The following is a 26389-nucleotide window of genomic DNA, read 5'->3' as shown; positions in this document are numbered from 1 at the left end:
ATGGGTTACAGAGGGTCTGGGACAGACCAATGGGTTACAGAAAGATCTGCATAGGGTCTCCCAAAGGATTGTGGGTCCACCTTTCCTTGCCATGACCAAAGTGGTTGCCTTTTCAAGGAATCCTGCTGGGCGATTGCGAAATATCTTGTCTCAGCAGAGATCCCTCCAGGGCAAGGGCTGGGCATATCCCACACTTGTGTACTTGAATGATGCCTTAGGTTCCCCTAAGGTTCTGTCAGAGGAGAGTGGCACTAATCCTCCTTGACTTCCTTGTATGTGAGGAAGGTGTACAGACTCCCAGAGCTCAAAAGTTCCCGACTTCCCCATCTCACACTGGGGTAATGGTGTAGCACGCTGGGCTCTCAGCACTGATGGTGCTCTCAGCAATGATGGTGTGTTTGCTAAGATGGCAAAGCACTCCTTTCTCTCCCTGCCACTGCCAGTGCTCAAACCCCTCCCTGAGAAGGGGCACTGACCACACACACTGAGAGGAGTGTAACCCCTCTCTCTTGGCCTGAACTGGGAAAGGGTGGGCATAGTGTGAAGGCAGCCAAAGGAGGAAAAGGAGGAGAAAGAGAAGAAGGAAGAGGAGGAAATGAGGAGTTCTTCACTATCATTGAAACAGAAGGGGGAAATTTAACAGCAATGACAGATCAGAAACATGAAGATGAGAAGAGATGCTGTAAAAAAAACAAAGCCAGGCTTTTCTCAGTGGTGACAATTAAGATGACAAGAGGAGTATCAGGAAACACTTTTTACTGTGAAGATGATCAAGTATTGGCACAGGTTGTCCAGAGAGGCTGTGGAGTTTCCATCCTTGAAGGTGTTCAAAAGCCATCTGGACAAAGACCTGGGCAACCAGCTCAAGGTGGCTCTGCTTAAACAGATGGGAGTGGTCAAGATAACCCCCAGAGGTCCCTTCCAGACTCAGCCATTCTGTGATTCAGTGACTGAACTTTGATTATACAGCTTCAAAATTTTTACTTCAAATAAGGAGAATACTGTTATGAATAACAATCACTTCCCCACCTAAAATTAGGTGCCTAATAAGTTAATTGTTTTGGGAGGGAGTCAGATTTTGAGTGCTTAAATTACTCACATTAGTACAAAATAGTAATCAGTCTTATAGTGTAGTGTTCTTATATGTCAAAATAGTGACTGCCTTAACAGTGAATTGTTAACAGTTAGATACATTCACCTTGCTAACTGCAGTAACTTAGAATTATATGGACAGAAAGAGGCAAGGTACTGTGAAGTACAGACAGTCCTACTCACTGAGACTATGAGAAAATTAAAAAAAATGTTTATTGCACTATAAGTAATTCTGCTATTAAAAAATATTTGTGTTTTTTGCACAAGACTCCTTTTTGTAAGCTGAGCTTATAAATGCAGTCCTACCTGCTTGATATTTTGGTGCCTAGAATGGCCAAGTGGTCATTTTTGCTCCACCTCCTACAAGTATTGAGTCAGTTAAGAGCTGTCATACATCTACCTCTTTATATTTTTGATGCAAAACTGGAGTTTGAAAATGTAAATGAAGAGCCAAATATAGATTATAGGAGGAAACCTCTGTGCAAATCTTCAAATTCCCCATTTTTTAAATATAGCTGAGAAGAATTTTCATCAATTGTCACATAATTTTCTATTGATCTAGAGAGGATTTTTCTATGTACTAGTCCATTCTGACTGGCTGTTACCTTACTTCCTTAGGAAATACATGATATGAGGTGACAGAGATCATAAGAGGTTTTTCTATCCTGAGTCCTCAAAGTTCTCAACTGACCACAGAAAACCAGAACTTTAAAATTCCTTTTTTCATTCCTTCCCCTCTTGGAATTTCTGTTATGATACGGTGTAGCATGTGAAAAACTATGGGATTGGAAGCTTTTTGGAATAGTGTAGATGACTGACACAAGACTACATGTAGAAGAGGAATGAATATTACTCTGGGAATAAGCAACTATTTACAATGTTAATACAGAAGCAGCTGCTGCTCCTTCATGATGTTAAACCTCTTGACATATTTCCTTTAATTGTATTTACAAGAATCTGAATTTGCATGTAAGGAAAGGTTTTGTTGTTTATTCCAACTGACAAGATTTAAACATCAAGTATTTACTTAAAACCTTACTGTTATATTCTCCTATATCCTTTGGAATGCAACACCTTGATACAGTGCAAGTAGAAATAACGCATGTCCTCAATTAGATTAAGTGATAGTACACAATTTTTAGATTTACAGTACAGTGTTAAAAATTATTCTCGGTGTAGCAGAGTATATCACAGTCTCAAAGAGGATAAGGAAATGTTATCCTAACCAGATAGCATGCCACAAGGAGCAGAGAGGTTCCGGAAGTGTCTCAGGAAAGCAATTGGAGATGAGAAGCCAAGCTTAACTGCATCCCTTATTCAGAGTTCACAGTCACATTTCAGAATGTAACATAGGTCATATTTCCCCTTCATCTAGTTCCTGAGGATTTGGGGATCTCTAGCCTGGAATGGCTGCACTGAAGGAAACCTGCTGCCACCGAGTTTCCTATAAGCAAAGATAAAGCTAACAAGGTGGGCAAAAGCCATCTCTCCCAAGATGACAAAAGTGTTTGGATCCTTGGATTCTTATACAGACACTTTTTAAAGGCAAATTGATGGGTTTAGAATCAGAAGGAACTCCTTCCTTCTTCCTCATCTGCCAGATTCTTGAGAAGAGTGTGTCTTATACTGAAAACACCCAAGATATAAGGAAAGAGTTCAGTTGTAAAACATTTCTTTTCAAAAGGAAACTTGTCTGTGAAACTTGTCCTGCCACTGGCAGAATGACAGCTACAAGATCAGCTGGACAGTGCCCTGGTGCACTCTACTCTGGGCCATTTGGAGTCTTTATCTGGTTTCCAATAAAAGCAATTGTAATGTTGCACCACTGAAACATAAAAGACCTTTTATAAAACTAACTTTGCCAGCTGTACCTAGCAGATCTAACATGGCTATACAATTGTGTGCATTCCTTGGAGGATCTGACACTTCCTTTACTTCTAAATCTGGCCAGAGAATCACAGCTTCTCATGACATAATATTAACTCTACAATTTGATCTTACTAAGCTAAATTCGAAGTCAATGTTGAATAAAAGAGAAAGTTGGATATTAAGTGAGTCACTATGTAACATGGTGTAACCTACATGGAGAAGTTGTGAGTAAATTGTGCCAATTGGGTGAAAGTATGCAAAACCAGCTAAAATGTAAATTCCAGAGGAAAGAAAAGTGGTAACAATAGAAGAGAAGGAAAAAGGAAGGCTATGAAATAACCTCTCTGTTATGCCTTAATTTTATGCTGCACATGTTGCTATCAATTTATGTTCACACAGAGCAGCTAACCTTAATTAATACATCACCATACCATTGATTCTGTATCTGGGCATTGGGATTACACAGAAAAGAATATCTTTTATTTGCCAAGGAATACAGCAATCAAGATGAATACTAATGATCACATAAGGAAAACTCCATAGTTTGCACAAGCAAAGAGCTGCGGTATCATTCCAGGTTTTGCACTTTATTTTTTTCTAAAGAATGTCATGTCAGGCTTGAAATACTCCAGATATTGTCATCATGGCATCCTGTGGGAAAAAAATATCCTATACAGTTTAGTAATGCTGTTCTGTAAACAACAAGAGGCAAGTTGTGAGTATCACATTAAAGATATATGATTTAAATATACGATTTATATAATATGAGTCTAGCTGGTTCTCAGAAGCAAGAGCAAATTCATCATTACCAAGGTAATATGTGCTCACATGGACTTATTCTGTGGGATGATATTATTTTACCTTCTCATTGTATCTTTTTGACTTTTCAGGCAAGAAGAAAAGAAAAAGTCCCAGTCTGGTGAAAGGCCCATGAAAGATGAACGCATTTTAAACCTGCAGAAGAAGATTGCAGAAAAAACAATGGAGCGTAAAAAGCAAGAAGGACTCTTAAAGATTATCCCCCAGAAAACCAGAATCGTGTCAAACAAGGTCTGGTTATTACATAAGGAGAAAAGCTCTGCAATAGACCTGCTGTTCACAGACCTTTGCTCAATTGCCAGCACTGGCAAGGGGGCAGAGGCAGATGGTGCCATACATGGCTGGCAATAGCAACACCCTGCCTCCTGCATAGGCACAATTTCTCAGCCATGGCCTTGACCTCACCTTTTTATCACACATTCTGCTACCACAGAGCAGGGCTCATCCATTCAACACCTGCCTTCCCACTCTTACCACCACACACCCCATCAAGACAGCATCTTACCCCCTCTCCAACTCTTGTCTTTCCCAGCTTTCCTATCACACCAAACTGGGATGCTCACCCCTGCTCTCACCCAAGGCATGTTACAGTTCATCATTCCCATGGTTTTGTGGAGAGTTGCAGCAGTGTTTAAGTCATCCTAAACTGGGCAACCCATTCCGCTTACCTTTCTATTCATCATGCTAGGTTTGATGTTAACAAGTTTCCCAATTGTTAGCAAACAAACCATGTTGTCAGCCAGCAGGATTATCAAATAGAAGTTCAGTATATTCTCTAAAGAGAACCACTGTATCACCTGCAGTCTGATCATCTCTGTGTCTTTCCTGCAGGATTCTTTCCAATGGAACCATTGGAAAGAACTGGAAGAGAGTCGGGAAAGACAGTTCAGAATCCTTCAGCATGGCTTCATGGACAGAGAAGCAGCTCAGAAAAGGGAGCTCATTGCAGCAGCAAGAAGTGGAGCCAAAGCCTGTGTATTGCGCTCTGATCTAAAATAAAATACATATGGAACAAATTCAGGCCTGCTGGAAATATCCCAGTGTACCTATTTACTACAAGGTTGAGTTTTATTCCTTATTTCACCTTTACAGTATGGTTAGAAAAATGTGGGTCTTACAGGCACAATAGAATAAAAATGGGGGGGGGGTGAGGGGTGGGCAAGGGGTTTAATATAATTTATGTTATTTTATAATGATATAATGGTTAATTATATAATGATTTTTTTCTGCTAGAATCAAAAGCTTTAAGAAACTGAAACTTTATCATCAGAGCTCCTACAGAATAATGGCAAATATCTGGGTAAGAATGTCGAGACCTGTATTTCTGGTTTTGTATACTATGCCATGGTTTGCTATGCTCATTTTTCCAAAAGAAAAAGATGAGGGCAAATGCCAAGGAACATTTGTTTACACATGCATCTTTTCAGAAGGCAGGGCCAACCCAAGTTCCTAGCACGTCTTCTAACAGGACTAACCATGTAAGAAGATTGCCAGTTTCAATGCTGTTTTAGAGGATGAGGGGAAAACTGTTTACAAGGTTTAGATGATGTGAAAGCATCCAGGAGCCAGTCTAGATTCAGTGACCCAGGCAGACCGTGCCTCTATTTGCAGATGCAAATGTCTTCAATCTTTAAACAGTGGAAGGAGAACATAACATTGATCTCTTTAGGGAGCTGCTTCCAGAAAAAGTCAAAATTCTGTTACTCACCTAGAAGATCATTTACCCTCTGTGACAATTTCTACACTGTGTAAAACAGCCTTTAAATCACAAAACTTATCCAGGCACAAAACCAAGGAGGATATAAATCGGAATTAAAGTCTGCAGCAGTAAGACTACGTAATGTATTTCTGTTTTAACTCAGTGCCAATTACTAAGTGTTTAATTATGGCTATTGCAAATATTTAAATTGAAGGAGACTGTCACTGACATTAGAGTGAGGCAGCTGCTTCTAATGTTCTCACAACATTGCATTTCTCACTCGTTATTGAAGGAGGTCTAATGGAATTCTTTTGTTGCCATCTAGCTGTGAAGATCACTTCCACAACCTGCAAGCTGATAAAATGTGCTGTAATTTTCACTCCACGTAAATGCTCTAGTAGTCCACAAAGGCCATGCAGGTAGGGCTTATGCTCCATAGCAAGAGTTAAGGAACAGAGTGAAAGGAAGGAATCATAGAAGCAGAACTACAAAGGGAAAAGAAAAGGGAACTTTGATACCATATCCAGTAGGGTATTGTAATATCTTTAAATGAAAAACCCTTGGCGGCAGGGAGTTTGTCTTCCTTTGTGGTTGTTCAGCATTCTTTTGCACTGTGTTCCAGAGCAACAAAGCTAAGTGGTGACTCTTACACCTCAATTTTCCAGAAGCCAGCAATTAACAGCTGACACTCATGGTCTAGGATATTGCATGGCTGAACAGTTCTTCTTAAACTTTTTCATAAGAATTAAAAGAATTAAAAAAAAGGCATCATTAAGCAGATATGGAGGTCAGGGAAATTTCAAAACCCCATCATACTGCAGACTTCTTCCCCTGTGATTTTGGACCAAGTTTTCAAAATTCTTACTGAATTGCAATCAAGCTGATTCAGAATTATTTCCTTCTCCATATTTTCTTTGCTTTCTAATGAAAGGACTGAGGAATAGTGGAATCTCAGTAATCCAGATGTGGAATTTTTTCCTTCAGAGGTCACAAGTAGCCCTATTGCTACTTTGGGATCTGATGCATAAAGTCATCTTCAGAATCAATGTTTTGAGGAATGTAGAAAAATGTGTTTTGAAGAAAATACCAATTTATTCCTATATTGGTATTTTTGTATCAATATTAGCCTATTGATTTTTCAGTGATGGCAGGTCTTGCAACAGAATATGCAGAATAACATAAAAAATACCACCTTCCTCATGACAAATATGTGTAGCTTGATGCTGGACACAGCAGATCCTACCCAGAACCACTCTGCCACTGGCTTCTAGAGCACATTCTCTAGTATTCCTGTGTGATACGTGGAAACCTGAGGTGATCGATGCAGAGCCATCAAAGGTCTGGTGGGACCTGTTAGCCTTGTGTTACGAAAGCAGCTGCAATGCCACTGGAGCCAGGTGAGCTGTAAAGCCACACAGCTCATTGAGACTTGCTGCCTCAGCTGGTGCCTGTGGCAGGGACCATCCACCAACCTGGTACAGCCACACACAGATAATTGAGTGAGCAATGCCTCTACACTTGCTTCATGGAAACACAGGTATAATAATTCATGAGTCATTCATTTACACATTTGTTACACCATTTGCAGTCAAGCAGAGGAGCCTGAGTGAACAAGGCTGACTCTGAAATCATGCATCAAAAACAAGAGTAACAAAATCAGAGGTTGCACCTATCTGATCATAGTGACAGACTCATAAGGAAACATTCATAGTGCTGGAAGCGGAACATTCCAGAGGTCTCTCGTGTCAGCGCAAACAGCCATACCATAGAAGCCTTCACATGCCACTACAGTGTAAGGAGGTGTAACAAGGCCCAGATTACCTGAGGAAGACCAGGGGGTTTTGCCATGTGACAGGCACTGGACATGGTGCTCACCACTCACGTAACACAGTCACTGCTTGGTGGCATTTGGCTCCCTCTTCCACATCAGCCTCAGGAATGAGGGAAAGCCCACGCTCAGTGACTGCCATGCCAGGTAATCCAACCTGCCCTAAAGAACACAGATGTTTTATTATTTAAATAAAAGACATAGAGATGGTTATGTAGGGATGGCAAGGAAAAAAAATACCTAGTACAAATCTCCAGCACTACTCATCCAGAGGAGAAGAAGGGAAGACAAGTCACCAGGGAAAGCTACCAGCTCATATACAAACAGCCCAATTGCCAGGCAGAGAGTGGTAAGAATCCAGAGGACAGATGCTCATTGCATGAAGGTAAAGCTGTTGGGGAAAACCCTTTTTGATAGTGAGGTGAGGGCCTTGAAACACCTCTGCAAGTGTTTATGAGTTAGACATTGGATCTGGAGTAATTGTTCCAAGAGTAACAATCTCCCACACTGATTGCTCTGATGAATTTTACTCAGTTTTTTGGAAACACACTGAGAAAAATAATTTCTTTACAGAAAGGGTGATTAGCTATCGGAACGGACTTCCCAAGGAGGTGGTGGAGTCACCATCCCTAGAGGTGTTTAAGGAAAGACTGGACATGGCCATGGTCTTGACACCAAAAATCACAAATAAAACTCCTTAATACCAATGTAGTATTAAGAAGCAGGCAGTACTTTCTTACGGCACCGGATGGCAACTTGGCCTAACATGCATGTCTGCCTCAGGATGATATGCATATTTATTAGCCAGGGATCACAGATCACTGAGTTGGAAGGGATCCACAAGGATCATTGAGTCCAACTCCTGGCCCTGCACAGGACGGTTAGAAATAAACTAACTTTAGAAATAAACTAACTTTTAGATACCATTATATGAGGACAAAGTCGTCGAAGCAAAAGAAAACTGTTTCTTAGTAACGATTAACCCGAGCCGGTGTGTGTCTCCCTCCCCCAGAGCCGAACGCACACACACCCTCCAACAAAGTGGCTACATTTTATACCCTTTCCCGGCCGAGGGTGGTCCCTGGCCCCTTTCCCATAGGCTGAGTACTCGGGACCTTATATTCCCTCCCGACCCCCTGCAGTGAAGGCTCTCCTCAGTCTCGTCCAGGCTGAACAGACCGGGTGCCCTCAGCTGCTCCTCATACAGCTTCCTCTCAAGGCCCTTCACCATCTTTGTCGCTGTCGTGGTTTGACACTGACCCAACACCAGGCACCCACGAGAGCCACTCGCTCACCCTCTCCTGCCACAGCTGGGCAGAGGGAAAAGGAAAAAAAATTAACAGACGATTCATGAGTGAGATAAGGACCGGGAGAAACACTTCAAGGGCGAAACAGGCTCAACTTCAGTTGGGATGTGAATTTATTACTAAGAGAATCAGAGGAGGATAATGAGAAGTAAAACAAGCCTTTAGAACACCTTCCACCCCCAGCCTCTCCCTCCTTCCCACCGACAGTGTAGGGAGACAGGGCACGGGGGTTTCACCGAGACTTCCTTCCGCTGCTCCGGCAGAGGAGTCTTCCCCTGTGAGGCCGTGGGGTCCCTCCCACGGGAGACAGTTCTCCTGAACTTCCCGGCGTGGGTCCATTCTCAGGAGCAGCAGCCACACCGCCCCTGCTGCAGCCTGAGCCCCTCCCACAGGCACACAGCCCTCCCAGAACTGCTGTGCTGGGGCTCTCTTTCCACAGGGTGCAGTCCTCCAAGGACAGGCTGCTCCAGCCTGGAAGCAGGGCCCTCTCTCTCTACTGCGTCTTCCACTGGATCCCAGCCTCCTCCAGGCATCCACCCGCTCCGGCACGGGCACCTCCCCACGGGCTGCGGGTGGATCTCTGCATCCCCCGTGGATCCCCATGGGCTGCAGGGGCACAGCTGCTTTGCCATGGTCTGCGGGTGGATCTCTGCATCCCCCGTGGATCCCCACGGGCTGCAGGGGCACAGCTGCTTTGCCATGGTCTGCGGGTGGATCTCTGCATCCCCCGTGGATCCCCATGGGCTGCAGGGGCACAGCTGCTTTGCCATGGTCTGCGGGTGGATCTCTGCATCCCCCGTGGATCCCCATGGGCTGCAGGGGCACAGCTGCTTTGCCATGGTCTGCGGGTGGATCTCTGCATCCCCCGTGGATCCCCATGGTCTGCGGGTGGATCTCTGCATCCCCCGTGGATCCCCACGGGCTGCAGGGGCACAGCTGCTTTGCCATGGTCTGCGGGTGGATCTCTGCATCCCCCGTGGATCCCCATGGGCTGCAGGGGCACAGCTGCTTTGCCATGGTCTGCGGGTGGATCTCTGCATCCCCCGTGGATCCCCACGGGCTGCAGGGGCACAGCTGCTTTGCCATGGTCTGCGGGTGGATCTCTGCATCCCCCGTGGATCCCCATGGGCTGCAGGGGCACAGCTGCTTTGCCATGGTCTGCGGGTGGATCTCTGCATCCCCCGTGGATCCCCATGGGCTGCAGGGGCACAGCTGCTTTGCCATGGTCTGCGGGTGGATCTCTGCATCCCCCGTGGATCCCCATGGTCTGCGGGTGGATCTCTGCATCCCCCGTGGATCCCCACGGGCTGCAGGGGCACAGCTGCTTTGCCATGGTCTGCACCACAGCCTGCAGAGCAATCTCTGCTTCGGCATCTGGAGCACCTCCTGCCCCTCCTTCACTGACCTTGGCGTCACCATGTTCTTGTCCCTCACATGTTCTTACCTCCTCTTCTCTGACTCGAATCCAAAATCTTGTGACTTTGTTTTGATTTTCTTCTTAAATACGTCATCACAGAGGCACTACCAACATCTCTCATTGGCCCAGTTTTGGCCAGCAGCATGTCCATCTTCAGAGCCATCAGACGTTGGCTCTGCCAGACATGGTGGGAAGCTTCCAGCAGCTTCCTCACAGAAGCCATTTTTGTGGCCCCCCTGCTACCCTAAAACCAGGCCGTGCCAAACCAATACAGTCACACTCCTTTGGATGCCCTCTATTAGTTTATTATCTTCCTTCTACTGTTGGTGTATACATTAATCAGAAAAGTCTTAGATATGAAGTTGCCTGGGTTTGCTCAGTGAGCCTCAGAAACGCCTCTTGAGGGTCTTCAGGAACCCCTGGTGGTCTTCCATATATGGTGTTGTTTTTCGCTCTTGGTATAAAAGCTGCACAATGTTTCTGAAGGAACTGGATCAGGCTGACTTGGCTTGTTGCAATATGCAGTAACCACCACATAGCATTCCATTAATTGCTTCTTCTGCATGAGCACTTTATAACACTCTGGTTGAGATGGTGGTGTTCAGTCTAGGTTGGATTTGATGATCTCAAAGGTCTTTTCCGACCTAATTGATTCCGTGATTCTGAGGTTCTGTGAAACGTTTCCAGAAGACGGACGGGCTGCGGGGGGACACCACCCTAGAGCTCACACGCACTCCACCTTCAGGTACAACAGCTCCGGAGAAGACAGCAAAAGCATGGTCTGGCTTCGGCCGCTCCTTTCAGGATCTGTCAGGGCCGAACTAACCCGAGGACCAGGAGATCTTTCCCGAGGAGCGGCGAGAGGAGGCAGCGGGCCCCGAGAGCCCCGCACAGGCCGCAGCCCGCGCGGAACTACAACTCCCTGAGCGCCGCGCGGCACCCGAGGAGGCGAGGCCGCCCTCTCACCGCCGTCTGAATGACGTGCGCGCCGGCCACTCGGCGAGGCGCAAGCCCGCGGCTCCGCCAATGGTGGGCGCGTGGGGGCGGGCGCTGCCGTGCGCCGCTGCCGGCCGGCTCTGAGGTGAGCGCGGCGGGCCGGGGGCTCGGCCGGGGGGAGCGGCGCTACTGGGCCCGTCCCTCCCGCTTGCCTGAGGGTCCGGGGCGGCAGGTGAGGGAGGGGAATGGGAAGAGAAGGAGGAAGGGAAGGGGAAGCGGAAGCAGCCGTCCCCGGCCGCAGTGGGGGGAGCGGAGGAGATGCGGCCGTTCCTGCCAGTGCGCGGGGCTGGGCCGGCGCCGCCCCCGCTCCGGCCTGAGGACGGTGCCCGACCCCCTTTCCCGGGTGCCGCCCTGTCTGAGGGGGTCCCCCGCAGCCCCCGCCGAGAGCCGCATGGCGGGTCCGCCCTCCCCGGCCCGGCCGGGTGCTCCGGGGCCGGCTCCGCCGCCGCCCGGCTCGCGGGGCGGCCCCGCCGCTTCTGCCCTGCCCTGCCCGGCGGGCGGCCGCAGCGCCAGGGTACAGGTACGGCTGGGCTACGGCCAGTCCTGCCCTGTCTTCCAAGGAAGACGAGCCTCTTCTCCGGAGGAACAGCCGGGGCTCGGTGGATGTAGCTGCATGAAGTTGTTGCTCTCCCCTCCCATTTTGTGTGACAGCAGGAGTGGGGGGAGTGTTCCTTTCCTACCTCAGCCCGCACCTGTACTTAATTACAGGATGTGGAAAGACTCAACTTTTTTTTTTTTTTTTTTTTTTTTCGTTCTTCTGTATTTGGTTTTTGGGACTATTGAAAGTGAGTTGTGGCGTCTCTCAAAGAAAGTTGTGCAAGTAAGAGCAATGAGGAGCTTTTCTTCTGGCTAGTGTCCCTTTTTCTTTGCTGTGTCTGAAATAGTATATATGGCCGATGAAAAGGTTTGGTGTGTTGTTTTGTTCCTCTGGTGGGTTTGGGGGATTTTTTGGTTGTTTTTAGAACTGTTTTGGGTTTTTAGGTTATTCGTGAACATGTCATATTTGTCTGTAGATGTAGCTGTCTGCTTAGAGCAGGCATACTGGTGTATCTCTGTGGTAAGCTGGTTATCTCTCATCTTTACTCTTTTTATGGTGCCTCTCACCAAGCTCTTTTACTATGGGAACGTTTTACCTAATTCGGGTAACACAGACTCAGTTTCTTTTCTCACTGAAGTTGGTGTAGTGCATTTGAGAAAATGAGAGTATCTTTAAAGGTATTGGAAATACAGGATAGGAAGCTTTAAAAGCGTAAAAGATTCGTGTGTTCTGTTGTTAAAAAAAATTGAGACTAGCACTCTGGGACTGGTATATGCATCTTCTGAGGACAAAAATCTTGTTATGCAGATGCATCTTTGATACAGTATTTCCTGTTGTTAGGGGTACAAAGAGACATCTGGAGTAGAAATTAGAAGCAAAGTCTTAAAGGCGTGGGATATCACATTTTGACAAATTCGGCATATAACGGTGTTGTCAGCTGTGCTTTGCACATTCCCAATGTTTGGATTGATATTTCTTTAAGTAGGTACTTCAGTGTATTTGTCATGTTTAGGATGAATGCGAACTTAAGTCTTGTTTGTGTTAGTGAGACACAGGGAAAACATCTATCTCTTGCTTCAGACAGTTTGCCTCCATTCATGTGGGAGACCAAAAATTTGTTTTGAGAGTGGTGCAAGAAAAGTTTTTAGTATTCTAGAGAATCAATTGGTTTTGAGTGGTAATTCAAACATGTTTAATTAGCTCAGCTTGAAGTCGGTGAAAATGTTGACTTTTTTGTAGAGGAAAAAACAAGAGACTTAAATGATTAATAGCAGTCGTTACCACTCCTAGTGTAAACATTCTTAATTTAAATAGCTTGACCTTTTTTTCTCAAGTACAGCGAAAAGGTGGTACTTGTAGTTTTTGAAATGCTATTTGCTATGAGATCAACGCTGCTTAGGAACAATAACTGCATGTGCAGAATTCTGAGTATGACAGGAAGGGGAGTGGCCTTTTCTGGTACTGTACCATCCTGCAGTGAAGCAATAAAACGTCTGTAAAGTTAGAAGTATTTATTGGCTTGCTAAGTTGATCTGCTAAGTCTTTACACAAAGAGAAGTCTTACTTTTTAAAAAGTCATAATTTTAGAATTTTGAATTGATGTCTGAATGCATCTTGCTATAAGTCTCACAGATAACTGCAGCTGAAGCTGTGAGTGAGGTCACTGGCTGTCTGTGGTGGGGGGAAGTTGTTGTAGTAATTCCTTTTATTATGCACTCCTGGGAGTCTTGGTGCTGGGTGGTTTCATAGTGACTGCTGGAAGAAGAGCATTATAGGGCTTATCATTTAACTTGGGCTGTCCAGTCCTGTGTAACAAATTTTGTTATTAAATTAAGTGGTCCTGCAGTTTTGAAGATTTTTAAGAAGTTCTTCCTGATGAGTGTGTCTCTTAACATGGCAATGTCTATACCTCTGTTCTTGTACATTGCTAAACTTCATCTGTGGTGTATTTAAGAAATTAAGCTCTGCTTTGTTTTCAGAACATTCGGGCAGTTGATGTTCAATGAGGTTTCCCAAGTAAGCCAGTAATGTGGAAATCTATAGCCCCACAGAAAAGATTTGTTCTTACACAACAAAAATGTTGCTGGATCACAAGACTCCTTCCATAGTCTTAATTAATTCCAGCAGTCTGATTTTCTTAGTAAACAGGACTCTCCTGAGATGAGTCATTTTGATACTGATGAACCTGCCTGTGATGATTTGAGGTAGTTTTACAGTGATGAGCTTCCCTGTGGGTATCTATTTTCAACTTAATTCTTCAGAAGCAGCTTCTGAAGAGGTTTAGATTTGAGCCATAGGCAGCTGGAACATTTGTGCCTTGTATTCACTCTCTGCTTTAATTATAAAGAAAGCCAACTGTCAATGTTCTAACATTCTGAACATTAAACCATCTGAATAGCAACGGTGTGCTCTGTCACTTAGGTCACAACGTGCTTCTGTCCTCTACTGCAGTTGAGGGCTGACACTAGATCCTCTGAGACATTTCCTAGTAATCCTGTAAATAATCTGTTTCTTGGTATCTGGGTAAAGAAGTGGGTGAGTATTTAAAGTGGGTAGGATGATCTTACCATGTCTTCTGTTGTGTGTTACTTCAGTTTTCACCATAACTTTAAAATTTAAGTTGGTTGGTTGGATGGCTTCATTTTGTCTTCTGTTACAGTTCTTCTTTGGCATTTAAACCACTCATAGCCAAAGAAAATCTGTGCAACATTTTTTGTTTGGAGTCACCACAGGTGTTCCCCCCGCGTTTTTTAACGCTTTCTAAAGATACTTGGTCAACAAACTGTTGCACTGGGTTGTATTCAGTGTTAAGTCTGAAAAGCACCAGGTCTTGTGAAACCTTCTGGGTCTTTTACATTCGAACCCATGCTGCCTGATGAATACAATAGGCTTATCTTTTGCTGTCTTTCAGCAGTGCAGATATGTCAATGGATCAGGTTGTTCTGAAAGGTTCTATTTAAAAACAGTTCTAACAACTTATAATTTAAAATAAGCTTATATAAAGTTCATTTCTGTATATTTCTCAGGAGTGTGCACCAACAAACATTTCCCAGCTTTCTAATGTCCAGGTATTTTTTCCAATTCAGTATCTGAGGAGAATCAAGAAAAATGTCTCTTGGCTTCCTTGATGAAATAAAACTTATAAGGAATCTAATGGCCTAACATTTTAATATACCTCATGTGTTGCTCAGTCTTATTCATCCTCTTGCTGTGTGCAGAAAACTGCTTTACCTAAGTAATTTTTTGTCTCATTTGTAGCTGGTCAGTGAAGATGGTAACTTGTCTTGAAGCAATTATTTTGAAAGAGCAGATGTGTAAGGTTTGGGGATGGTTCTCTCCCTTGCCCTTATCCCTCATTCCTTATGCTGTGTCTCTTCTCTCCCCTCCCTCTTCCCCATGTCTCCTAAAACCTCCAAGCCCATGAATAATAGTCATATGAAATTAGGAACTTGAACACCTAGAAAATGTGCTCACAGAACAGTCTCTCTGTTCTTTTTGGTTTTGTTTGGTTGGGTTTTTGGATGACTGCACCATTAGGCATTATCTTGTTTTAAAAGTTCTCATGCCTTATCCCAGAAACTCAGTAAAGTGAGTAAAATAGGATCTTCACAAGAATGTTGGTAAGGCTCACAGAGAAGCTTTCTTTCTTAACAAGTGAAATGAAATCTAGACCTTCAGAACAGTGGGATGAAGTGTTCAAAGAGAATTCTCATTATGTGGACACAGAATGTTATGGAAATGATTGCATAGGTGAGTCCTGCATTGAGGAAGCAAGAGACTGCAGTCAGTTGGCTTTCTCTGTTAGCAAGCTCTGAGCCTGAGTCTTCAACATCCCAGGTGACAACGTAAGACTATTTCTTATCTACCAGAAAAACTGAACATGTCAGTTTCGATTCCTAAAAACAGTGGGAGAGGGTGTTATCCATAACAGTTCCAAACATGAGATCTGTTGTGCCTGTGGACTCACTGAGCATTCAGTCTGGCATATGTAGTTCAACTGGGGGGAAAAAAAAAAAAAAAAGGCATATTGACTTTCATTTTGGCTTTTGAGCCAGTTTTAAAATGAAAAACTGTGAGAAAATTGATGAGTGGTGTATTGTGCTGCTTAAAACTATACATGAATATATCTTTGGGCTTAGTAATAAGTACCAAATTCAGTGTAAGCATTTTTCTCAAGCATGTTTTGTTTTAATAATACCACAGTTCAGTGTTAGTGGGTCTTTTAAGAAAGTGATTTAAGAAATGGAGTAAGTTGAAGCGGAAAAAGTTCAGTCAAGTTTCCTTTAATTGAAGGCTGTTCTATGCCACTGCATGTTCACGTTTCCTCATCTGGGAGTAGGCTGCAGCGTGTGTGCTGACCTTCGTGGCAAAAACTAGTCAGCTCTGGAAGACAGTTCAGCAGTTCTTGTTTAACATAGTTGTTATTTTCCTGGTCCCTCCACCGCATCCCCTCGTGGCCACCCCCAGCTCCGCACTGTGTTGGACACGTGGTAATTGTACCACAGCCAGGCTCTAAGATGGGACCTTCAGTACCCTGTCAGTTACTCCGAGCTGCCTTTATGCTTTTCACCTCTCCCCCTTGGCAGGTGGCTGGGCGTGCACATGTGCAGGTAACAGAGCAGCTACAGTGAACTCGTCTTCTCCTGCACATCAGCAAGTATTTTGAAACTGAAATTTGTCTGCTCACTTGCTTTAGATTCCTCTCAAGCTGTTTGGCTCCCAGCTGTTGGAATCTGGAGATGGATTGCAGAAGAGAGCTGTTCATCTGGAGTTTTAGGTTCTCTGAAGATGGCTGCTTATGACACAATTCCCACTGATTCTTGCTTACAGATACTGCCTCAAGCATCAATCACTTGCTTTTCAGTTCAGTGTCACTGGGATTTCTTAATATTCTTCTAGTTTGCTGTCAGACTCACTTATTCAGGTGTTTAGTTCATGGGTAAGAATGGCTGAGGCTTCAGGCCCAGCTGCTGGTGTCTGAGGCTCACATACTGAACTTGGGGACTTCCCTCTCCTCTGGCTTTGGGCAGAAATTGGTGACTCAGGAACAGGAATCTTGGAGCGGAGGGTATTGGAGAGTACAAGAATTGCGGACAGGTAACTTCTCTCTTCTCTTTGATAGGCTTGGAAGAACACCGTCCTCTGACCTTCAGAAACCTGGAGTTTTTGTCAGTGAGCTACCTGAAGGAATCTAAGGAAATTATAGCTGTAGCTTCATTGCCATTACTTTTTTGGTGTTTGTACCTCTTTTTCAGTGGTTTTAGATCAAGAAACACTATGAGCACAGTAAGTATTTACTACTAAATGCAAACCTGAATCTTGAAACATGTTTTCCATTGTACTTCTGCAAACTTTTTAATGAGTTTGTTGCTAATACACAGGAACATAACTATATTGAATCTTCATGTAAGTTCAGTAAAGATTTTTAATCACTCTAGATGCTAGCAGTAATTCAGAAATGCTCACAATGTTAGCAAAACCTGATAAATTGTGAACTGGTTTCTCATTTGCAAACCATGATGATAGGCTTTTTCTTGGGGAGGCAGCTGGTAAGAGATCTGAATTTGGAGTGATGTCTTTTCCTTGCTGCGATCGGTTTAGGTAGCATACCACCTTTTGATGAATATTACAGCCATTCCTGAGTGTTTTCTGTATCCTTGTGTGCTTTCATTGGTGTTGCAAAGTTGAGGGCTATGTTAATATTGCACAGAAAATGCTAAGTCTTTGTTTTCTCTTAGACTCAACGGAAGCGCCGCGGAGGAGCAGTTAATTCTAGGCAAGCTCAAAAAAGAAACAGGCTCGTGGCTTCTACTGCTGAAATGGCTTCAGAAGCAGAGCCAATAGAACTTGAAGAAAGTGGTAAGCTTTCTTTTGAACTGGTAAGAACAGAAACTACTTCTGGAGGGTTTGGGTCCAACTGAACATGTGTTTTTGTCAGTTTCTAGGCAGTTTACTGGGACGGGAAACCTGATTTTAGGAGTTGCCTAGTATGGTATTGCTAAACAACAAGCCTACTGAAAACTGATTGGTTTGTTACTGATCTACAATGCATTTGCCACTAGTCATAGATGGGCTGCATAGGAAAAGGTCCTCAAGAGCTGCTTGAACATCTGGATGTCTATTCAGATGAGACAGGAATTAGAGCAGCTGCTACTATGCAGAGTGGCAAACTAAATTTGGGAACTCCCAAGTTTGAAGAAGATAAGGAAAACTTTTTATCATTAATTGTGCCCCATCCCTCAAGGGAACATGCACAGCACAATACTGTTACATCCTATTATTATATCCTATATGATTCATGTTATTTTTCTGTGTGATAAACATTCTCCTGTGTCAGATGAATTGTCTATTGCTGTGTATTTGCAAGCTGTTGTCATCCAACAGAGCTGTGTGAGGAGTTTAGCTGCTCTTTTGCATTGCAGCTTGCTGAAGATAGGGCTGTTAAAGCTCTCTGTGGATTGCTGAGGGCAAAGCTTGAGTGAAATGTTGGACTTGTTCCGAAGAGAAGATGGACAGGAGATGGTTGAATCTCAGGCTGTTACACAGTGGGAGGCAATTTTCCTCCTTTTCAATTTCTGACCTTTATTCTAACTTTGTTTTTCAGCTGGTGAAGAAGTAGTAGATCTCACATGTGAATCTTCTGATCCTGTAGTCGTTGATCTAACTCACAATGATTCCGTTGTGGTAAGAAGTGAATAGCACACTTGCTAAATATTGTAGTTAAATTAGTTTTCTCTTGTGTTGCCTGATAGAATCTGACTTGAAGGGTAAGTTTTAAGCTCAGAATTGACTTGTCAGGGCATGAAGGTCCTGTGTTACAGATAACAAAGAAGCTGCTCTGGAGGTGCACTTGCAGTTAGTTTATAGGGTAGTATAAAATAACTTTTTGCTCCAGAACCTGGAGTTTATATCTATCAGTCATAAGTAGTGTAACATAAAAAGAGATGCAGTTGATAGTTGAAGTTCTTCTTGATATATCAACAATAGAATCATAGAATTGTTCAGGTTGGAAAGGACCTCTAAGATCATCGAGTCCAGCCATTCACCCAGCACTGCCAAGTCCACAACTAAGCCATGTCCATAAGCACCACATCTACATGTCTTGGAAATACCTCCAGGGATGGTGACTTCAACCCAATGCCACTGGGCTGCCCTGGGCAGCCCCTGCCAGTGCTTGACAACGCTTGGGGAAGAATTTTTTCTAGTATCCTTATAGGCTAATGATTTAAAGAAAAAGCCAAGGGAGAGAAGAGTAAGTCAAGTAAGTTCAGCTTAATATTCCAAGAAGTCTTAAAAAAAACCTTTTTTTTTTTTTCTGCTCTTTTGAAAGCTAGAATAGTCTTTGATCCAGCTGACAGTGTTGTTTATCCCCTCAGGTTTGGGATGCCACTGCTGCTGTGCCAAGCAGAAACAAGCAACAGGAATAGCATAGGGAGTATTTCTTGCTGGGGTTGTTCCTGAGCCTTTGCAAAGGAAAGGCCTCAAACTTAACAGCAGAACCTGTGTTTACTCTGCTCCAGTTCCACCAAGAGTGGGTTGGGGATTAGGCTTTTTTCTTCAGCAGCTGCCATAATATGAAGCATTTGTGGACATCATGGCTGAATTGGCCTGTTTGAGGAGAAAGAGGGAAAGATTCACCTGCAGCCTGAAATCTAAAGCATGGGACTGAAATGGGGGAGCAGGGAGGAGTGGATTCAGGTGGTTCATAAGGTGCCTCTATTTCTACTCCTTTGGAGCAGTGGGAGCAGAACCATCAGCATCCACATAGTTGTTTACAGAGAACCATTTAATATACTACTTTTAATATTCTTAATCAAAATAAGAGTAATAGCCTACCATTCTTAGCTTGTTTTGTTGGAATTGCTGTGCTTAGCTGGTGTTTGTATGTCACGCCAAGGGTGCACAACAAAGCCTAATTGTATTTTCTTTTCTCTCCCTTCCCTTATGTATTGATGCAAGATTGTTGAAGGTGAGTTGACATTTTAAAATTTATAATGGAATTCTCCTAAACGTAATTATTATTATTTTCTGTTTGCCTTTTCCAGTGAATTTGAGCAGCATTTATTGAAACTGCAGAGGGCCAAAAACATTGCTAAAGCATCTGGCCAGTGCCTTAGAGAATTAATCCAGTCTCTGTTAGTCACTATCAGAGGTTGTAGAAAGTGTATGAAGTAAAATACATCAAAAGCTCCTCTAGATACTTATTTTCTTAAGACAGAATTTAAGCCTCAAGCTGACCATAATTTTAATTAGCACTAGAATATTGGTTGTGAATAAAAAAATGTCAGAAGGTTTGTTTAACGTGTATTGCAGTGAAGGGACTAAAGAAAGTGATTTCTGCTCATAATATTCACTAGTCTAACATGCCTCAAATTTTGTAGTGCAAAGTATTAACTGTTTTTTTACTTTAGATGTTAAAATAGTTACAGGTCTAAAGAAGTTAATCTTTTACATCTTTCAGACCTGGTTCTGGTTACATTATTGGAGATGTATTAGTAGGTTGTCAGCTGCTTATCTAGAATGTAGTCTGTTCTGTGCTGTGAATGAAGCAAGAGTAAGTGAAAAATGCCTGCATTGAAAGTTGTAGCTGAACACTTGGCAGGAAGTGGCTTTAATTTTGTTACTTTTTATATAATTTTATTGATTAGTGCTTGATTATTTTTACATGGATACAGATAAACTTGAGTTTAGTCCTTTCTCTCCCAGGAAACACAGCAATTGTTGCAGTTCCTCACCATAGGATTGTAGCAGTTTCTGTCGGTAAGGATTGGGAGAGGAGGTATCTTCCCTTTATAGGGGAGATGGATTCACAGCTAGTGTAATTACATGGATCGTTTGACACTGAGGATCTTTAAGGTTGTTTTAGCTGTTTGTAGGGTGAAGAGAGCAAATGCTTTGTGTCAGTATGTAGCAGAATATTCATGTCTGAACATGTTCAGCTTTAATATTTGGAAACTAGTTTGTTCAAGATTGATTTTAACCCAGCTGAATATGGTCTAATCTTGCATTTCAAGGATAGTTCCAGGGAGAGAGAGAGATGTAATAGTATAGCTAACTTAACAAAATTAAATTACAGAGAACCAACGACAAAGGAGAAATCTGAGACTAAGAAGCCAGCGACAGTCAGACAGCTGTGTACTGAGTAGTGATGATGAGGATGAAACAAGAGATAACGATGTGTATGTGACTGATAAAGCGTCTCGAGAACTGGGACCACTGGAGGAGGAAACTGCAAGTTCAAAGTACGTATGCCTCATGACCCAGCAAACATTGAGTTGTGCTTCTTTTGAGACAGACAGGACTAAGTAGTATTTGTCATCACCTGACTTATCTTTGAAGTCTTCACTTACTCAGTTTCCTCTTTTAATGAGTATGACATCCCATGTTGCATGATAGTCAAATTATACCATTTTCACTTTAAGATGAAAAGCCAGCTCAAAAGAGATCTACAATTTTGTATACAGCCTTAAAGATGAGTGTGGGGTGTGGCAAGGAAGTGGGGATTAGTAACAGGCCAGAGCTCATAATGTATTGCATTTCCTTTTCCTACAAAGCTCCAGTAGTTACATTAGATATAAAATACTTGTGTTGGTGTCCATGAGGTTTGGTATCACAAGACTGGCAGGCAGCAGACTGGCAAATTCCAGTAAAAACACTTACGCATTCCCTGCTTTTTTTACATACTGTGCCAGTTGCTGCCTTCCTTGAAGCAGCAGCTGTCCTTCCCAAGGTATATTTGCAGGGTGATCTTGGAGGTCATGCTCTTATGGCCAATTCTTGTTCTGTCCCATGGATGTCATGGAGCCCTGATATGTTTGCATGTTGGATGGGGATCTTGCTGTTTGAGTCAGTAAAGTCCCCATTCTGCAGAGAAAGAGTAAATCCTGCTACACTGTGTTAGACTAAGGAAATGAAATCAGCTGTCTGTGTGACTAGGCAAGTTGAAGGACATAAGAATTGTGATATAAACTTCTTTTAAAGTGGCTTTTTTTTGTGGAGAGTGGGGGACATACTGAATGAAGGGTTGAATGAAGCTGATGTGCTTTGAGCCTTTTGGATTACTGAAAAGCAGTGTAGGAGAGAACTTGAGTATGTAGCTTTTGGGTGCCAGGTCATAAATACGCCACCAAAAGGTTCTATGCTATTCTAATCCATAGTGCATTTTGCCATTGGAGTTGTAGATGTTTAAATTTTGGGTGTTAAGTACTTCATAAATACCACTAACTGGATAATACAAAAAAGTAATAGTTTGTTCCTTCAGCCTTCTCTGTTAAAGATTGCACCTTCCTGCTCTGTGTAGATAAGGCTGGAAAAACTCAGTGCTGCAGCATTTAGCATTGACAGAAGGGTCCTTCCTGGTGCTGGGGATTGCCAGAGCCATCTGCAGTGTTGAACTCCTCATCCTTCTAAAATGATCATCAATTGTAATTTGTTACTGAAGTGTTATTATAGCTGCTGCCTCAAGAATTTGAGGAGTAAAAATCGGAGAATTAGTGGAGTTAAATTCTGTCGGTGAAACTAGAGGTAGATGTTAGTAGTGTTCTCTACTAAGATAATGACATAAAGGCCATCTCAAACTTTCTATTCATGTTTGATTAATAAATTACAAACTGTGGTTCAGCATGGGTGGTGATGTAAGAAAGCCATGTGTTTAGGGTAGAGAGTTCTGAAGATTTAAACTAGAGTTTGTAAAGAAAAGTGTCAGGAAGCTCTTTCTGTTTCTGCTAGCTGATATTATTCGTTACGTGGGCTGGGACGTGTTCCCTAGGCAGCCGAGCTGTGTCTGTTGCCACACGTATGTGCAGTACTGCTGTCCTGGAGGCTGAAGGCAGCAGAGGCACGTCTGGAACCACAGCTCAGTAACAGACACTGGGTTGGTCTTTCCGCCGTGGAACGAGAAATTTGGGCTTGAGTGTTTCCTCGTGTTAGTGTGTTCCTGACCTACATTTTATAAGGAGTTCTTGGAATGCATGTGTTACTGGGCTGTTGCTAAATTAGATTAGGGGATTTTTGAACTTCTGACAACCTCTTCCCTTTCTAGAATGACTCGTTTCCAAGGCACAGCTCAGTGCTTTTGTTACAGAGCTGTCATTGATGGCCTGTTGGAGATCAGTGCAGAACAGAGCAAGAGAGTGCTGTTAGTTCTTGTGCTAGACCAGGGTGACTGACTGCATCTTCCTCCTAGGGAAAACCTTTCCTTTAGTACAGGGAGACCCAGTCTTGTTATTACACGCCACCAACTGAGGAGTTAAAGTTACACAGGAATCTTGAAAAGAAACGCATCATGGCTAGTCGGTGCACTCAGATGGTGACATGACATTTTGTGTGTGCATAACCCTTGATTTGCAGTGGAATTAATGGCTGCATGTTCTTTCTTGTTCTGTTCTCTGTACCACAAGGCCGTCTGGCACTGTTAGCTGTCCTATTTGCATGGATGTCTACTCAGAGGTAAGAATCCACATGCTGTCATCCTTTATATTCTGTGTGAGGGAGAAAGGGGCAGAGGGGGAGCTGCACAACTCACTTGGCCAGTGTGGGATGTTACAGAGAGCTGGCTTGAAGCACAGAGCTTGCCTTGAAGCTCATAGTAACTTTTCAGTCCAAGTCACTTCTTGGTGGTGGGGGAAGAGGGAGGAACCCTTGCCAGAATGGCACTGAAAGATCTTCAGGTTCCTTATTATTCTAAGAGTAAAGGACAATTCCAGATATTCTAAGTCCTGTTTGCCTGATGGCAGTAGACCAGCAAAGTTGAATTCTTTACTCCAAATGCCTGTTGTGGTTTTTCTTCCAGATTGTGCAAAGTGGACGACTGATTGTGTCAACAAAATGTGGCCATGTCTTCTGCAGTCAGTGCCTCCGTGATTCCCTTAGGAATGCCAACTCTTGCCCAACCTGCAGGAAGAAACTCACTCACAGACAATATCATCCCATTTATATATGAGTACTTTTGTTTCTCAGGACAGACTCAACTGGATTTTGGGGGAAATGTCATGCTTTCAGTGCTCTGAAGATTTAAAGAGCAGCAGGTTGTGCACAAATCCAAATAAAACTGGGTTTTTTGGAGAACAACTTGTACGTATCTAGACAGCTTTTTTATGGTCCAAGTTGCTTCTTGTTATGTTCCTGGTTACCATGTTACATCGATGACTGTCTCTAAACTAGACCAGCAGCCTAGACCAGGAAGGAAGCAGTTAATCCATTTCCTTCTACTTTTTGTAGTGCTTAAATGAGGGGGTGTGAATATTTTGTTCTTTCTTACTCTATGAATTATTCCTACCATCCCATACAGGTGTGGAATAGTTCCCTTTCAGAAAACAGATTAGCAATTTACAATTTCATTGCACCTTTTTTTTTTCATCCTGTAAGAAGCTCATGACTCTTGCTTTCTTGCTTTCATCTTTGCCCAAGTAGAGTGAGTTCTGTACTGATGGGTTGTTTTTTCATAAATCAGTCTTAAATTGACAACAAAGGTTATGCAATAAAGTAACCTGCTGTTAACCAGCAGGTTTCAAGTGTTTCACTTTCAAGTGTTTCGAGCAGAAGGTTTGAACATGCAGATGTTTTTATGAACTCCATGAGATCCCAAGCACATAGACACATTGCAGCATGTACAATGTGAAAATAATTCCTTGATTATTTTAACTGCCAAGAATTCCTGTATATTTTAATCCCAACACTGAATTTATTTTCTAACATGACGAGATGGTCTCTTAGGTTTACTTGTGCTGTAACACTCTCGTAATAATTAATGAGTATAGTCTTCTCTAGGCTTCTTGGTGATGAATAAGAAGCAAATTCATCTGTATGCTGTCCTCTTGTCAGCTGAATACCAAACTACCTACAGATCTTCTTGCTGTATCAACTGTTCCCAGTGTAATGCTTTAAGTTCAGTGTGTTCACTTTGCTGTTCTCGCTGGTTGTTACACTGGCACCTGACTGGACGTAGCCTGGTGAAGAGCATTGAAAATTAAATAACTGTACTGCCTTTATTGAGTGGAGGCTTTAAAAGGTATTTGGTAGCAATGTTGACAGCTTTTTAGAGAAAAGTTTAATCTCCCTTTGCCCTGAGGGTTGTCCAGTTTGCTTTAAATGCAGTTTTAGAAAAGAAGTCAGGTATATCTCCTAGGAAAGACAATTCCTCTAGTTGAGAAGGCAGAATACGCCAGTTTATGCACTCTTATCCAGTCATTTTTCCTCAGGGCTGAATTCTAAATGTCTACTTCACACTTACAGCTAAAATGTCCAGGCTGATCTGGAATCCAAGGTGAGCTGATACAAAGAGATTTATGTAGACAAGATGATTAAAATCGGTGTTTTATGATCCATAGCTGCAGTAGGCGCATCTACGAAAAACTCCAGAATTAAACTTGGACACCTCTTGGCAGTTGGTTGCTTATAGAAACCATTACAAGAACCATTCTGTGCCCTGGTGCAGCACAACTGTAGGATGTTTAGTTGATGTTGGTATTGCATGTGTCTTTGCTAACCTGTCCTTGGGTTAGCAAGGCTTTCTTCCATGTCGGGAGCCTTTAATTAAAGAAGCTCTTCTAAATTAGCTGTCTCAAGGTCTGCCTTGCAACCCAAAGTAAAGTTGATTTTTTTTTTTTTTTTTAATTAGGTTGTTTCTGGATATAGTAATAGAAAGTTTTGTTACATAAAGGCTGGCTCAAGAAATGCAGTACCTTCCCCACCCTGGTTTGGACTAGCTTTGGTTCAGTGCTGTTAGCAGGAATATGCAGTTTCTGTATTGTGGCAATAGGGTGACTCCTACAAAGTTACACACACGTAGTTCCTGTGTGTTCCCATGGGTAAGATAAGCTACAAGCAAGGACTACGGCTGTCTCAGGATAGTGCGGTGACAGTGATGGCTGCATTTGTGTCCCAAAAAGCAGAGAGTTGATGCTTAAAGCATTAATTCGCCCAATCTTAAAACTGTAGAGATGCTTAAGGGTCACAGAAACTACTTTCTCCTAGTAGCTTAACAAAGAAACAATAAATTATGACTTTTTCCTGGGGTGGCTGCTGTGTGAAAGGAATGATCAGAAGAGGATTTAAGGGATTACTACTGAGGATGAGGGAGAGTCATTTAACCGTGCATCTTTCACAGTCTACTAGCCATAGCCTAAATGATTTTGCACAACTTCCTCCATGTAAATACCACTTTAGAGTTAGTGTCTCAATAAATAGATCTAATCAAAATTTAGATATCATAAACTATAATAAAAAGTTTTTAGCTTTTGTGTACCCTGTGAAGTGCCACAAATTTTGTGCATCTCAAAACAAATATTACGTCTCAGTACATGGGAAAAAATAGGAAATTCCTTACATGCTTTTTTCTTTAAGGGAAAAAAAGTCTGATATATTTGAGTTCCAGTATTGTTTCACATTGGCAAGAACGCATAGGTAAAGAAAAAAATCTTTATATTATGTAGATGTCTGTCTTGTTGTATATAGTTCAATTTTTCCTGTATTTAATTGTATTCAAGTTTGTCAGCCCATCTATGTTGAACTCTGCTGGTAGGCAGAGGGTTCTCTTAACAGGTGGAAATAAAATGATTGGATTGATCAATCACAAGTGCTTGTTATTTTCATTGCGCTGTAGTCATTGATTTGGGGGAAAAAAGTCCTGGAGACCAAAGCCTTTCAGGTTGTGAACCAGTGTGTGCTGTGTGGGGCAAAGGAGAAAGGCGCTGCCTGGGGCAGGAGGGATGTGGGGACGAGAGGGTGAAGTCCTGCTCGAGGCGGGGGGAATGGGGTGATGCAGAGGTGGGCTCGTGAGGGGGGGGAGCCCGGCAGCCAGTGCCAGAGAGAGAGCAGGGAAGAG

At 43.0% G+C, this 26389-nt stretch overlaps 3 protein-coding genes across 7 annotated transcripts in view; 2 read left to right on the top strand and 1 right to left on the bottom strand.

Annotated features, from left to right (window-relative positions):
• The window catches only part of CFAP99 (cilia and flagella associated protein 99), a 55200-nt gene extending 50421 nt beyond the window's left edge, over positions 1-4779 (top strand). For both annotated transcript variants that reach the window (XM_069014595.1, XM_069014594.1), the window contains 2 exons: positions 3852-4011; positions 4612-4779. In XM_069014595.1, the coding sequence (XP_068870696.1) occupies positions 3852-4011; positions 4612-4779 (328 nt within the window). The remainder of the gene's footprint in view (positions 1-3851; positions 4012-4611) is intronic.
• LOC138110012 (uncharacterized) lies at positions 3413-11104 on the bottom strand. 2 transcript variants are annotated; one of them, XM_069014596.1, is made up of 4 exons: positions 8851-11104; positions 7301-7469; positions 3823-3915; positions 3413-3612 (listed from the first exon to the last, which is right to left on the bottom strand). In XM_069014596.1, the coding sequence occupies exons 1-2, from the start codon at positions 10031-10033 to the stop codon at positions 7351-7353; spliced, it is 1302 nt and encodes a 433-aa protein (XP_068870697.1). In that variant the 5' UTR covers positions 10034-11104; the 3' UTR covers positions 3413-3612; positions 3823-3915; positions 7301-7350. The 2 variants fall into 2 exon arrangements, with proteins under 2 accessions (XP_068870697.1, XP_068870698.1); XM_069014597.1 differs by lacking the exons at positions 3413-3612; positions 3823-3915 and adding an exon at positions 4685-4770.
• Positions 11105-11187: 83 nt separating this feature from the next.
• Positions 11188-26126, top strand: RNF4 (ring finger protein 4). Of its 3 annotated transcripts, none has more exons than XM_069014600.1 (9): positions 11188-11199; positions 16262-16342; positions 16688-16851; positions 17304-17424; positions 18170-18249; positions 19525-19534; positions 20642-20807; positions 22965-23013; positions 23357-26126. In XM_069014600.1, exons 3-9 carry the CDS (start codon positions 16843-16845, stop codon positions 23504-23506), a joined length of 585 nt encoding a protein of 194 aa, XP_068870701.1. In that variant the 5' UTR covers positions 11188-11199; positions 16262-16342; positions 16688-16842; the 3' UTR covers positions 23507-26126. The 3 variants fall into 3 exon arrangements, with proteins under 3 accessions (XP_068870701.1, XP_068870699.1, XP_068870700.1); XM_069014598.1 differs by lacking the exon at positions 11188-11199 and adding an exon at positions 11215-11547; XM_069014599.1 differs by lacking the exons at positions 11188-11199; positions 16262-16342 and adding an exon at positions 11215-11547.
• Positions 26127-26389: the final 263 nt, after the last annotated feature.

Source organism: Aphelocoma coerulescens, chromosome 4, assembly GCF_041296385.1.
Source record: "Aphelocoma coerulescens isolate FSJ_1873_10779 chromosome 4, UR_Acoe_1.0, whole genome shotgun sequence".
Taxonomy (NCBI): Eukaryota; Metazoa; Chordata; class Aves; order Passeriformes; family Corvidae; genus Aphelocoma; species Aphelocoma coerulescens.
This window is presented reverse-complemented; position numbering and strand designations above follow the sequence as displayed.